The 15,188-nt window shown below is 40.7% G+C and overlaps 1 protein-coding gene across 5 annotated transcripts in view; it reads left to right on the top strand.

Moving 5' to 3' along the window:
* vwa8 (von Willebrand factor A domain containing 8) overlaps positions 1–15,188 on the top strand; it is a 325,734-nt gene that overhangs the window by 174,682 nt on the left and 135,864 nt on the right. For 4 of the 5 annotated variants that reach the window (XR_007263236.1, XM_048603037.1, XM_048603035.1 and 1 more), the window contains 4 exons: positions 210–286; positions 2,881–2,956; positions 7,138–7,273; positions 8,640–8,759. Coding sequence is in view for 4 of the 5 variants with exons in the window: in XM_048603037.1 (XP_048458994.1) it covers positions 210–286; positions 2,881–2,956; positions 7,138–7,273; positions 8,640–8,759 (409 nt within the window). In the remaining variant the exon portion in view is untranslated. The remainder of the gene's footprint in view (positions 1–209; positions 287–2,880; positions 2,957–7,137; positions 7,274–8,639; positions 8,760–15,188) is intronic. The other variant, XM_048603036.1, reaches the window with a different exon arrangement.

Below are 15,188 nucleotides of genomic sequence, written 5' to 3'. Positions count from 1 at the left end.
TTTACAGCATCCGCAGTTCTTTTGGTTTTGATCTCAAAATCAAGCGGCACCAGTAAAGTGGTTACACTTTTTAACTGCACACTGCTGTTTCCGGTACTGTGCCTGTGCTACCAATTAAAGAAGAGCCTTACTTTGAGTTAGCTCCAGTAACAGATATTATCTGTTTGAATTATTATTTATTAATGACTGTTTTTTTGTTGTTTACATAGGGTGTGGGCAAAAACAAAATCGTTGACCATTTTCTGCATCTATTGAATAGACCCAGGGAATATTTACAGCTTCACAGGTAAATAGTGATCAAACAGTGAAATTATAAGTAGCTGGATAAACCTAATTTTGCTGATAATCCAACAATTGTTGACACTTGCCGTGGTATAGTAGCTCTCTTCCTCTAGCTGGGGGGTCTTACCATCAGAAATCATTTATGTGATGTAAGACCCCACAACTCAATTTCACCCTTTTTACTCCTGCCCTCGGTTTTCACCCTCTTCCTCTTGCCCTCAGTTTATCTTCTACCCCCTCCTACCTCTGTTTTCCTCTTCCTGACTCCACAGTTTTCCCTCTTTTATACTCTCCCATCATCACACTTAGGTTTTCCCTCCATGTTTGTGATCAGGCACCACCCCCAACTCCCCCTAACTCTTTTCCTTCCTGCACCCTCATTTAATATGCATCGTCACTCCTCATTCTTCCCACCAATGTGTATCATCTCGCATTTCCTTGCCTTCACCTACCCTCTCCTGTGAGGACAAACAATGCATGCTGAATGGTACTGTTTTAATGTGCGTCAGTCTTTGAACATAATAGGAAAGGTTAACAAAACACTTAATAAAATATATGGAATTCTGGAATTTATAAATAGATTCACGGCATGCAAGAGCCAGGGGGGTACGTTAGTTTCCTTGTCCACTCGAAGTTAATTACTATCTTCTTCACTGTTCACTGCACTTTAATTTCAGATCATTGTACATTTTGAAGTTATAACGTGTACATTCAAGTTATCAAAGTATATCAAAACAGTGTGGCATAATACGGAACCTCGGGTAAAGCTATAGTGTACCTCCCTCCAGTTCAAAAAACAATCATTTGCAGAATCTCTCTGTTTCCTTTCCCTGAGTTGAATTTGATTCTGTGATGCTGTTGCCACTTGCATCCCAAGGGTTTCAGTTTTGCTAACTAGCTTAACATGTGGCACTTTATCAAGCACCTTGTGACACCACAACAGCTGTTGGTACACAGCTACAATTAGTGATCCTCAATCTACTCGAAATCCAACAGTAACATTCACAGACATCACATGGTCGAACCATCACATCAAAATGCCTGCAGCCAAAGTTGGCAATAGCAATTTTTACTTCAAATTTATCTTTAACAAGTTCAAGTGAAATTCAGTCTGAATCCCTGGCTCTGCTTAAAGCTCAGTAGTCCAAATCATTGGCCAGTAATGTTACAAAGACTGTTTTCTTGATGTGTAAGAATACAATATGTCAGTTCACTTCTGGCATTCTGCACAAAGTGTGAATATCACTGCACATTTTAGTTTTATCATGAGATTTTAAAATATTTTTAAAGATCATTGTTGGAAAAGCCTTTAATTCTGCAGTGTTTAGATTATGTAATGATATGTTTAGATTAGTATATTTTTAAGCCATACTATCCATGAAGCAAAACCTTTGGGCATATTCAAGGTTGAACGAAACATTTCAGTAACATGTGAAAGTGGGGCATTTACAGTGCAGCTGTAATTCTAAAAATATTCAAAGTTATTATTGGCATTCGCAGTGAAGCTGTTGTTAAAAACCTTCCTGCTTTTTGACTGGCTTGCCTTTCTCCCAGAGACTGAAGAAGTGCAAGGCTGGACGGGAGAAAACTACTAAAAAAAGACTGCACAGCAGATCCCTGTTTTCAGAATGGTGAAGTTAGGGAAAATGCATTTATGTAGTGCCTTTCATCATCTCGGGTTGTCATAAAACACTTGGCAACCAGGTATAATCATAAGAACAACGGATAGGCCATTTATCCCCTCAAGCCTGTTCTGCTATTTAGTGACCATGATTCCATATACCTACCTTTGCCCCATATCCATTAATATCTTCAATTAATAAAAAAATCTCAGATTTCAAGTTTACAATTATTAAACTTGTTCCCAACATCAAATGTAGCTTGTGTACTCAAAGAAGCTGTCAGCAGTTTCTTCTTATGGGGGAGTCTGGGACCAGCAGACACAGTCTCAGAATAAAGGGGCACCAGTTTAAGATTGAGATGAGGTGAAATTTCACCTCTCCAAGGACTGAGAGTCTTCAGAACTCCTTGTCGCAGAGAGCTGTGGGGGCAGAGTCCTTGTGCATTTTTAGGGGTGAGATAGATTGATTCCCTTACTGATCAAGAATCTAGGATTATGGGGAAAAGACAGGAAAGTGGTTATGAGGAATGTTGAATCAGCCATGATTGTATTGAATGGTGGAGCATAATTGAGGAGCTGAATTGTATTGAGACTTGCTACCTTCATCTCCTCAATGAATGACCATGTGGTGATGTCTGGCACAAATAAAAATCCTCTTAAGAGTGTCTGCCGAGTTGTTAAGAAACCTGTTCTAGTAGATCTGTTTTTGCCTGACATAAAATGGGTCTATATCCCAAAAGGATCACAACCCAACTTATCTAAGTCCAGAGGTTGAAGCGCTGAAGGTAGTGGATCTCCAAGTGTGCACAAGGGTACTTTCACAGTTTTAACAAGTGAAATCCCTGTAGTTTCCTGGCAGCTTGATATGCCAGCAGTACCCTATACATCAAGTCATTGATTTTCTGAGAGTTTACCCACTATTATCGTATCGTTTTGTCAATTGTTTTTTTAAAATGTGTTGTTTTATTTTATTTCAGGGACACCACAGTGCAGAGTCTCACTCTCCAACCATCTGTACAACAGGGAATTATCACGTATGAAGATTCTCCTCTGGTCAGTTTTAATGTTTTAATATTTTAATGTTTATATCACAAGCTAACTATACATATTCATACGTGTACGCTTCCTGAATGGGAAAAGATCTGGCAGATATAGTATAATATCTGGGAAAAAAGCAAAAGACGGTATCGCTTACACAGAGAATGACTGCAGAATTCCGAGTTGCAGAGGGATTTAGGTGTCCTGGTGCATGAGTCGCAAAAACCTGGTACAGCACTTAATTAAGAAGGTGAATAAGATGCTATCCATTATGACAAGAGTAATTGAACAGTAAAATAAGCATTTTATGCATCGGTTATACAGGGCATTGATGAAGACTGTATCTCAAATACTGTGTTCAGTTTTGGTTCTCCCTATTTAAGAAAGTACGTAAATGTATTAGATGTGGTTCAGAGGAGGTTTACTAGATTGTTACCTAGAATGAGTCATTGTCTGAGGAAAGCTTGGACAGGCTAAGCTTGAGTCTTCTGGAGTTCATAAAAATGAGAGTAACTTGATTGAAATGTCTAAGATCTTTAATTCTCTCGACAGAATGGATGTGGAAAGGGTGTTTTCTCTGTGGGTGTGTCCAGAACGAGGGCTACTATTTTAAATTTAGGGGCTAGCTTTTTAGGACAGAGATGAGAATATTTTTTCCTCTCAAAAGGTTATGCAGCTTTAGAACTGTTTGCCTAGGAAAAAGATGGAGGTTTCATAGAATCCCTACAGTTTGGGAAGAGGTTATTCAGCCCGTCGAATCTGCACTGAATCTCCGAAGATCATCCCACCCAGACCCAGTCACTCACCCTATCTCTGTAACCCTGCATTTTTACCATGGCTAATCCACCCAACCTGTACATCTCGAGACACACCAGGCAATTTAGCATGGTCAATCCACCTAACCTGTGCATCTTTGGACTGTGGGAGGAAACCGGAGCACCCAGAGGAAGCCCATGCAGGGAGAACATGCAAACTCCACACACAGCCACCCAAGGCTGGAATTGAACCCGGGTCCCTAGAGCTGTGAGGCAACAGTGCTAACCACTGAGCCACTGTGCTGCCCAAGGTGGTGTAATTGATTATATTTAAGACAGAGGTAGACAATTTCTTGTCAAGCAGGACAAGGGTTACCGAGGGTAAATAGGAATGTAGAATTCGGAACAGACACAGATCAGTAATGATCTTTTTGAACAGTGGACCAGAGTTGAGGGGCCAAGTGGCTTTCTTCTACTTCTATTTCATGTGTTTATGTATCAAGAAATCTATGGGTCTATGTTGTGAGTATATACAATGACTAAAGTTCCACAGCCCTCTAGTGTAGAGAATTTTACAGATTCACCACCCTGTGTGTGAGGAAAGTCATCCTTAATTGAGTCTTAAATGATCTGCCCTTTATTCTGAGTCCTCTGGTCCTGTGCAGTTGAAAGAGTTATTGTTGATGGTTGAATGATTCAAATTTGAGATGTACCAGAGACCAGGACTGGAAGAATACAGATATCCTGGAGGGTTGTCGTGCTGGAAAAGGCCGCAGAGATTTGGAGGAATCTGGCTGATCTACGGACCCGGGTTCAATTCTAGCCTTGGGTGACTAGCACTCGCTCATGGCTCAGTGATATTGCTGATAAGGATTTCTTAGTTATAATTGGCTCTAAGTGCTTACCTCTGAGTTAAAAGGTTCTAGGTTCAAGTCCCACTCCAGGACATACAAAATCAAGGCTGACACTCTACTGCGTGGGTACTACCTACTCTGGGCCTCATGTGCCTTGGACACCCTGTAGTACTGAGTTTCAAGACTGAGATTAATAGATTTTCACTGGTGAGAGAATTTGAGGGGAAAGTGTAATGTGGAGGTGAGGTGGAGTTTGGCCAAGATTTAATTGAATAGTGAAACCAGCTTGAGGAGCGAAATCACTTTCTCCTGGTCTTACACTCAGAAAGGAAGAGAAAAAGTTGCTCGGTTATAAGGCTGTGAAGAAAGATTATTTTTATTTCATAATCCTCTGTGACTGAAAAGTGGACTATTATGGAACAGTGGCAGTGTCCCTAACTCTAACTGTTACAAAGAAGAGCAGAGGAGTTCTCCCTAGTGTTCTGACCAATGTTGATCCTTGAACAAAAGTCCCAAAGGCAGATTATCTGCTCATCATCGCATTGCTGTTCTTGGGAAGTTGCCATGTGCAATTTAGCTGCTACGTTTCCTATGTTGCACCAGTAATTACAATTCAAAAATACTCCAATAGATGCAAAACACATTGAAAAAAATGTTCATAAAAGGTGCTTTTTAATTGCAAACAACTGTTTGAACTTTTTGGGATCAGAACTGAAGATGTTTTAAAGTTAGGTTGTGAGCTATACTGGAGATTTATCAAAATGAAACTGGTCTTTTGGTCAGTGTTGGAACACATAACTAAGTCAATACAAAATGTTTACTTTGGACCGCATAAGATTGGAGCTACTGGACGTGTATAACAGCACATCCAGAATCAGTAATGTTCATGAGCCTGACAAAAATGTCTGATGGAATAGGATTGAAGACACTGGCGAGATGAAAATGTTTCTCTTGTCCTGTCAAATCCTTGTCTTCACTTGTAAACCACAAGTAATCAGATTTGTCTATTATTTGTTTTAAGGATATGAGCATCACTGGCCTGCTCGAATTTATCGCCAATCTCAAAAAATCCTTGTTATTTTTAGCAAGAATGAGACTTTACATCCTCACTGTTTGCAGAGATGTGAAATTATATGCCTTCAGACACTTTTTAAGTTGGTTCTGGTGCACAAATGAAGCAATTTAAAAGCTGTCCCTTGCTGCAAACCCCCACAGCCCAGCCCTTAACAATGAACTAAGATGTTGCTCTTTTCCTTCTTCAGACATAAAACTGCACCCCTGCAACCAAGGAATGTGGGTCAGCTAAGTACAGTATCAAGTATCTTGACATAAAATTTTGGAATAATGGAAAATGAACAGGGTAGTTGGAGCAATTAGCTTGTTTTGGTTTTGTTTTAAAAAGCTTGCACCCATGTAGCGGGTTGAATGGTCTTCTTCATACTTTATGATTGGCTGACAGAAACTAGGATTTAAAGTGACCAATGTTCTTCCCCAGCCCCTTTCATTATGTAACCACTTATTAGCATCCAAATTGAGTTTCTTTAATTGCTCACAGGATGTGGGCATTACTAATTGGGCCAGCGACCGTGAAGGAATGATGATATAGTTCCAAGACAGAACAATGTGCGGCTTGGAGGGGATGTTGAAGGTGGGGTGTTGCTAAGTATCTGCTGCACTTGTCCTTACAGGAAATAAAAGTCAACATTAATTTGAAGGAGCTTTGTTGAGTTGCTGCGGTGCATATTGTATATAGTCCACACTGCTGCTACTTTCCATTGGTTTTGGAGGGAGTGAATGTTTAAGGTGTTGGCTTGGGTGCCTGTCAAGTGAGCTGCTTTGACCTGAGGAATGTCAGACTTCTTGGGTGTGATAGAGGAGCCAAATCCATTCCAGGCAAGTGCAGACTATTCCACTATACTACTAACTTCTGCCTTGGTGGATATTGGACAGGCCATGGGAAGACAGAAAGTGAAGTCCCAGCCTCTGACCTGCTCTTGTAACTGCTGTATTGTATAGCTAATGCAATTTAGTTTCTGGTCAGTGGTGACTGCAGGGTGATTCAGTGATGAGAATGCCATTGAATCTCAAAGCGATATGATTAGATTCTCTCGATGGAGATGGAGATTGGGCATTCAATATAGAAGGCATACTTTGCAAACATTTTTTATTACCAGCCCCTTACAGGAAACACCTTCTTATCCTTCTCTTTGAGGGCATAAGTTGCCTTGACCAAACAGCTTATTTATATGGGCACAGGGGAGGGCCCACACGCATCTATGGTTCCCAGTTCTGCTCTCCCAATAAGTGGAAACATCTACTCTCCATTGGCCCTATTGAACATGTTCCTACACTTAATGAAACATTTATCAGGCCATCTACAATCTTTTTTTTCCTGGAGAAAAAAACCTTCAGCCTGTATGGTCTTTTCTGATAATTTTCACCTCAGATCTGATCTCATTCTTGTAAATTATCTTTGCGTCTTCTCCAATGTATCTGTTAATGCAGCAAAATGATTTTCCTTGTTGAGACATTCTCTGTGAATGGAGCTTTATTAAAGAGAGAAATGGCTTGTTTCCTCCATTCTCAGGTCAAGGCTGTTAAATTGGGACATATCCTGGTCATTGACGAGGCTGACAAGGCACCAACCAATGTCACCTGTATTTTGAAAACATTGGTGGAAAGTGGTGAAATGATCCTCTCTGATGGAAGGCGCATTGTTGTTGGCAAGTATCAGAGCTTTGTTGTAAATGGGTATATACAAAAACAATGAATTTTGAATAATTGAAAACGTCCACATGTATATATTTTATTAATTCAGTTTAAACTAAGTTTATGTTCTTCAGTGTAGCCCTTTTCTCTAAATCTCGCCCTGGTCTGCGGACTTAATTGTTTGGCAACTTGTCCTTTGTGCATCCCATTTTGTCTTGCTCCTCATCTGGGGTAGTGTGCTACATGTCTTGCACAATGGAAGATGATTGTGGTTGTTGGTCATCAATCATCTCAGCTCCAGGATATTTCGGCAGGATTTCCCTGAATAATGTTCTAGGCCCAAGCCAACTTCAATTATTTCATGACATCCCCCAACTCCCACCATTAGGGATCGTCGCCGAAGACTGCATAACGTTCAGCACCGCTCGCAATTTGAAAGTTCCCATGTTGAGTCTTCTCACTGTATCCTCCCCCAACCATGGCACCCACCCCTAATGGTGAAAACGTGGCTGTAGATTTCCCATACATACACAGAAAATGCTGTTCTGTTCAGTTCTGAAGAAGAGTCATACTAGACTTGAAATGTTAACCTCATTTTTCTTTCTCCACAGGTTCTGCTGGACCTGCTGAGTTTCTCTAGTGATCTTTCTTTGTTTCAGCTTTCCAGGAACTGCGTTTTTTTAATCTTTATCCAATCTTCTCACGTTTTCAAATTACTCCGTGGTCTCAGCCATCCCTATAACTTCCTATTCTACAACCCCTTTTGATCACCATGCTGCACAAATTCTGGTCAATTTGGGCATCCGCAGCTTTAATTCCATCACCATTAGTGACTATGTCTTCAGCTGTTTGAATAGTAACATCTCCATGTCCTGACCTAAACCTCTCCACCTCACTTCATCACTTTCCTTCTTTAAAATGCTCGGTAGGTACAAGAGACTTTGCTGAAGCATAAACAGTTGACCCGTGAGGAAAGGTAGCCTGTTTCTCTACTCTGATTGCTGTGAGATTCTATAAGTACGGATGAGACTGGCTTAAGGGTCCCACCCCAGGCTGACATTCCTGGAAGATATTGTGCCACTGGTGTAAGCTCAGCAACTTTCCTTTATTCACAGACTGCCCCCGCCACATTGTCAACTCAATAATTCTTGACCCAGGAAATACCAATAGTTAGGAATGAGTGGGGAGCTGGCTACTTCCTTGATTTACCCAGGTCAAAACCACAACAGAAAGACCAGATCTTTCTTACTGTGCAGTTTCACTTAATAATGTCCATTTAAAGACAGCAGTAAATTAGATTCTGTGTGACTGGTAGAAGTTCTACTCATTATGCAATACACTGTACTGAGTAATGTGACAGATTACATGCTGATATTTCAGATCCCACCAGTGCAGAGGGACGACCTGATGCAATAGTTGTTCATCCAGATTTCCGAATGATTGTGCTGGCTAACAGGCCAGGCTTTCCCTTTTTGGGTAATGATTTCTTTGGTGCTCTGGGTAAGTTCTTTCATTATGAATGATGCAGCCATTTTCATTTAGAATTGTTTTGGTATATGTGATTGCACCGAAACAACTAGGTTGGAACTGTCGTTTTTATCTTTTATCAAGGTAGAAAATTCAGGTATAAATATAAGTTCTTGAAACAGCCTTTTGAGTCCATTTGTTTAACTTGCAAGGCAGAAACCTATTTCATGATAGCTTGAAGTGGTCCCCTTTACAAATGCCATCAGAGTGCAAAGTGTGAAATTGCTTTTTTTGATGATACTATCCCAGCATTAACCAATTCCATTCGGAAAGGTACTGCTGAATTTGCCTTTTCTGGTAATGCATTCCAGATCATCATAACTTGCTGCTCAAATATATTTCACCTCATCACTGCAGTGATTCTTTTGTCAGTTATGTTTAATCTTGCTATCGATCCTCCCTCCAGTAAAAGCAGTATATTTATTTCTTCTCCATCAAAACCTTTCATAATTCTGAACTGGCTTGTTAAATCATCATTTTAAACGTTTCTTTTATAAGTAGGTCAATTCCAACTGCCTTGATACATTATACAACTGAATTCCTTCATCTCTGGAATCAATCTGGTAAATCTCCTATGCACCCATTCTAAGGAGTTGACATCTAATACCGATCCTTGGGACACTAGTGTATACGTCCATCCAGTCTGATAAACAACCGCACAATACTGCTCTCTGCTTTCTGTCATTAGCAAATTCTGTATTTAAACAATGATTGCCTCTTCACTCTCATTGTTTCGGTTCGACTAACAAATACATGTAGAATTTTATTAAATGCCTATTCACAGTCAATACAGACATACTAGTCTTACAGCCTTTAACAAATTTGATTTGTTTGGCATTTTTAATTGATATATTTTGCAAGTGACAATCTATTTATCACAGATCATACTTCCCTGTTCTGGCTGTCTGGCTAGGCTTACCAAGTTTATTCTGCTCCAGTTTTTTTTTAGCATTTACAAGCACTTCAGCCCTCTACCAGCATTCCTTTATCTGAGTACAGTTAAAATATTATGGCTAGAGCATCTACTATTTTCACTCTCCTCTCAGTATCTTAGGAATCATCAAGCAAGTTTTTAGTTTCTTTCCCAGCAGGCCAATTTCAGGACAGAGGAATGGCATAGGGCGGCACGGCGGCTCAGTGGTTAGCACTGCTGCCTCATAGCACCAGGCACCTGGGTTCAATTCCACTGTCCTTTCTCCCTGTGTCTACGTGGGTTTCCTCCGGGTGCTCCAGTTTCCTCCCAAAGTCCAAAGATGTGCAGGCTAGGTGGCTTGGCTGTGCTAAATTGCCCATAGTGTTCATGCAAGTAATAGAGATAGTTTGGAGGAGGGTGGTATTTCTGAATGGGATGCTCTTCGGAGGGTCGGTGTGCTTTCGATGGACCGAATGGCCTGCTTTCACACTAGGCATTCTCTGATTCATATTCAGATCAGGTCACATAAAGAGTAATGAGAGCTGCAAAAAGGAACAACTAAAGATTCTGAGAGATATGAAAGACGTCCTGCAGTTTTTATATTTGGATGAAAAAGCATGGCTAAGGTTAATGTGTCTCTCTGAAAGATAGACACAATGATATTGTAATTTAAATAAGGTGCTAACAGACTTACTAAAATCATAATTAATTTGGAAAACCATCACATATGTGCCACGCTGAGTACATTGGTTCCAGGGGTGAGAGAGAAGAAGTTGGGTAAACTAGTATATCTTGTGTTTTGATGAATGGGAAATGATCTCATTGAAACTACAAGTTTCTGAGAGGGTTTGGCAGAACATCGCTGAGAGGCTGTTTTACCAGGTTAGAGAGTCTAGTATTAAGGGAGATCATCTCAGACAATTGGAGTGGACCAATTAGGACTGAAATGAGAAATGTCTTCATTGAACGTTGTGAATCTTTGGAATTCTTTACTTCAGGGAGTTAGTTGTTGCATAAGTTCAAGATAGTGATCAATAGTTCTACACTCTGAGAGAATGAAGGGGTGTAAGGATCTGATAGGAGAGTGAACTTAAGACTAAAGCTGAGCCATGATCTAATTATGTGTTGCATTGGGCACCCAGGCGTGCATGGCCTACTCTTTTGATTTCTATGAATGCACTTCTTTGCTGTAAAATAGTGCAACAAGTTTGAGTTCCTGACAGGTGTCTGTTAGCTCCTGCTGGAAATTTGAATATTCAGTCATTAGATGATGAGTCAAATGAGCTCAACTGTGATGTCCTCTAATAGAATAGTCACGATCTAGGTAACTGGATAAAGGGTAGCTTCTGCTCCAGGGCATGTTAGGTTTTAGCCAAGAATTCAGTCAGTTCTTTCAGGAGATGAAGGAGAAAAATAAAGAATGAATGAAAAGAAGATAGAGGATAAGATTAAAAAAACAGAGTACTGCAGATGCTGGAACTCAAAAATAAAAACATAAAATGCTGGAAGAACTTGGCAAATCTGGTATCATCTGTGCAGGGAGAGAAACAGAGTTAATATTTCCAGTCCTTCATTCAAACTGGAAAAAGTTAGAAGTGGAATACCTTTTCAGCAAGGGTTGGGTAGCACAATGACAAAAGGAAGGACTGTGATTGAATGAGTTAGTCCTCCAGGGACAAAGGGAATGGTAATAGGGCAAGAACAGAAATAGAGAAACAAATGACAAATCAAGAGCAAGTGCTGCTGACTGTAAGAGGAACAGAAAAACATATGTACTATAAAATTCTATGATTTTAAATGCAAAAAAAGAAAACCAAATGAGCACCTCTACATTGGGGAGACCAAACACAGACTGTGTGACCACTTTGCAGAACAGCTCCATCCTGTCAGAGACCTGAAACATTAACTCTGTTTCCCTTCCCACACTGCTGCAGCCTGACCTGTTGAACTTTTTAAGCATTTTCTGTTTTTATCAGAGCAGACAACATAATATTTTGCTTATTGTATTAGTCTTCAGAGTACAGGAAAAGGATGAAGTACCTTTTCATGATATGAGGAAAACTAGTAATATTATGAGTTTGAAGCTTATGTATTTAACAGAACTAAATAAAAATGGTAATGGAGCAGCAATGAGACTGTAGATTGACAACTACCCAGGATCTGATGGTTTCTGCTCCAGGGTCTTAAAAGAAAAGCAGAGGATATCATTCATATTCCAAATCTGTGTTGGTTCATGAATTGTACATACGGGAGTAGGACCAAGCTACTGATCCCTTGAGCCTGCTGCATGATATGATAAGATTATGAATGATCCGAATTTGGCCTCCACTTTCCTTTCTGACCCCATACCCTTTGACTCCCATGTCAGTCAATAATCTGTCTAAATCGATACCGAAAGAACTGCAGATACTGTAAATCAGGAACAAAAACAAAGTTGCTGGAAAAGCTCAGCAGGTCTGGCAGCATCTGTGGAGGAGAAAACAGAGTTAACGTTTCGGGTCCAGTGACCCTTCCTCAGAACTGAATCTTTCCGTTAACCCTGTATTCTGCTTTCAAATTTGTCCTTCCAGAATGAATCACCTCACATTTTTCAGGGTTAAACTCTATCTGCCACTTCTCAGCCCAGCTCTGCATCCTATCAATGTCCCTTTGTAACCTAGAACAGCCCTCCGCACTATCCACAACTTGACCCCACCTTCGTATCATCTGCGAACTTACTAATCCTCCCTTCCACTCCTTCATCCAAATCATTTACAAAAATCATAAATAGAACAAATTCAACTCATCTAAATTAAAATAAATAATGAGTGGTAAAAACAAAAGCAAATTGAATGAATGATCTCTTCATCAAACCTTGCATTTCCAGATACTGGACAGTTTCCCTGACTCCCATTGATTCCAGTTTTACTTGGACTCCTTGATGCTACATTTGGTCAAGTGCTGTCATTCTCACCTCACTTTTGGAATTCAATGCTTTTGTTCATGTGTGGACCAAATTTATCATGTGTTCAGGAGCATTAGTCAACTAACTTTACAAGTGCTGCTTGATAGCAGTGTTAATGATCAAGAGTAGATAGGCTGGTATTTGGCTAGTTTGGGTTTGTCCTGTTTTTTGTGTATAACACCTGCCTGGCCAATTTTCCACATTGTGAACATGCAAGTGTTATATCTGTGTTGGAAGAGGTTGCGTAGGGCACAAGTCTTCACACTGTTGCTGGAATGTTGTCAGTGCCAATAACCTTTGCAGAATCCAGTGTCTTTAGATTTTTTTGGATCATGAAATGATTCAAACTGGTTGAAGACTGGCATCTGTAATTTTGAGTACCTCTGGACGAGACCAAGATGAGTCATCCACTTGCATTTTGGTGATGGTTGTTGAAACTTCTTCAGCCTTGATTTATGAACTGTGCTGGATTTTCCTGTTATTGAGGATAGGGTATATGTGGTGGGTTACTCCTATGGATACTGTCATAGACAAATGCATCTGCACCAGGCAGATTGGCGGGGATGAGATCAATTATGTTTTTCCTGCTTGTAGGTTCCCTCACCACCACCTGCGGATCCAGTCTAGCAGCACTGTCCTTTGGGACTTGACCAGCTCGATCAGTAATGGTGTTGCTGAGCAACGCTTAGTGATGGACATTGAGCACCCAGAGTACATTGTGCCCTTGCCACCTTTAGTGCTTCCTCCAAATGATGTCAACATGGAGAAGAATTGATTCATCCACCAAAGATATGTGGTAGTCAGCAGGATGTATCCTTGTCCGTGTTTGACCTGATGCCTTGAGATTTCATCGTGTCAGGAATCAATATTGAGGACTCCTAGGGCAACTCCCTCCCAACTGTACATCAATGGGCCACCACTTGTGTGCATCTGTCCTGCCAGTGCAACAGAACACATCCAGGAATAGTGATGATGGTATCTAGAACATGGTATGGTTTGTTTCATTGTGTATGAGTATGCCTTGATCAGGCTGTTGCTTGACTAGTTTGTGAGACAGCTCCTCCAATTTGGGCTCAGAAGGAGACCTTTGCAGGATTAATAGGACCAGGTTTGCTGACGTTGTTTCCAATGCCTAGATCATTGTCCGGTGGTCATCCAACGTCATTCTTTAGACTTTTCAGCAGTTTTGATATAATGGAGTGCCCCTCTAGGCCATTTCGAAGAGCAGTGAATAGTTACCACATTGCTGTGAGTCTAGAGTCAGATGTAGACCAGACTGAGTAAGGAAGGCAGATTTCCTTCCCTAAACCACGTTGGTGAACCATAAGGGTTTTTATGACACTTGACAATGTGTAACAATGGTTGCCATTAGAGTAGATTTTTAATTCCAGATTTTCTATTCAATTCCAATTTCACCATCTGCCACTAGTGGGATTTGAACTCATTTCCATTCTCAAATTCATGGGAACACCACTGTTATCTTAGGTCTCTCGATTCCCCTACCCTAGCCCATCCCTTGACTGTAGGATAAATTGATTGATCAGGATAGTGGAGAAAGCACACCAGCTGTTCAAAGTAGTGTGAACGGATGTTTTTGTCTGCCTGAGCAGGCAAGTGGGGCCTCCGTTTTAAAGTCTCAGTGGAAAGATGCAATCTCTGACAGTGCAAAACTTCCTCACTACTTGGAGCAACAATTTTTTTTATGTTGTACGGATCTTGAGTCAAAGGCAAGTACATGACCAACCGAACCATAGCTAATACTCACCATGTGGGGTTAGATAATTTTAAAAAGCCATCCTTAATTTGCATGAAATGACTCACGTCTGGGGTAGGTCGGATTCGAACAAGACCTTCTGACCCAGAGATTGGGACATTACCACTGTACCGCAAAAGCCCTATCCACTGTACAGGGGTTGTGTGATTTTTTAGTGGAGAAATACTCTTGACATTTTAGAGGCTTTATTGACTGCCACATTGTTCTTCACTGGATATCGTTATTGCCTCATTCATCCTGCTATCTAATAGCTTGAAGAGGACAGTGCAGGTATATGTTCCTGTTAAATTGCACATGCAATGCAGTTTTTAACTCATGGATGGATCCTTATTGCTGATTTTTATATTGCTTTATCTGCATTTAAGTTGTTGAACTTGATTGATGTTTCCTCGAGCAACTAGTTGTTATTTCTAAGCAAAAAGTTTTGTTCATGAGCACTTTTCCTCTGACTTGCAGTGCGTGTTGTGCCTCTTGCTGCAGAGGCTCTGTAGCATCACCAGCCTGTCCTTCAGTTTACTTACTCTTGACTGATTCCACGTGCACTTGTTCCGCACTGGAAACCCGCTCCTCTACCACTCACACCCCGACCGCTGATATGGTGGCAGCAAAGTGCATCATCTACAAGATGCACTACAGTAATTCACCAACACTCTTCTGACAGCACCTTTCAGACCTGTGATCTCTTATCACTTAGAAGGACAAGGGCAGCAGATGTGTAGAAACACCACTAATATAGGGCCCATTCCATGGCACTCAGCCTCCTGACTTGGA

Source organism: Rhincodon typus, chromosome 11 (genome assembly GCF_021869965.1).
Source record: "Rhincodon typus isolate 14 chromosome 11, sRhiTyp1.1, whole genome shotgun sequence".
NCBI lineage: Eukaryota > Metazoa > Chordata > Chondrichthyes > Orectolobiformes > Rhincodontidae > Rhincodon > Rhincodon typus.
This window is presented reverse-complemented; position numbering and strand designations above follow the sequence as displayed.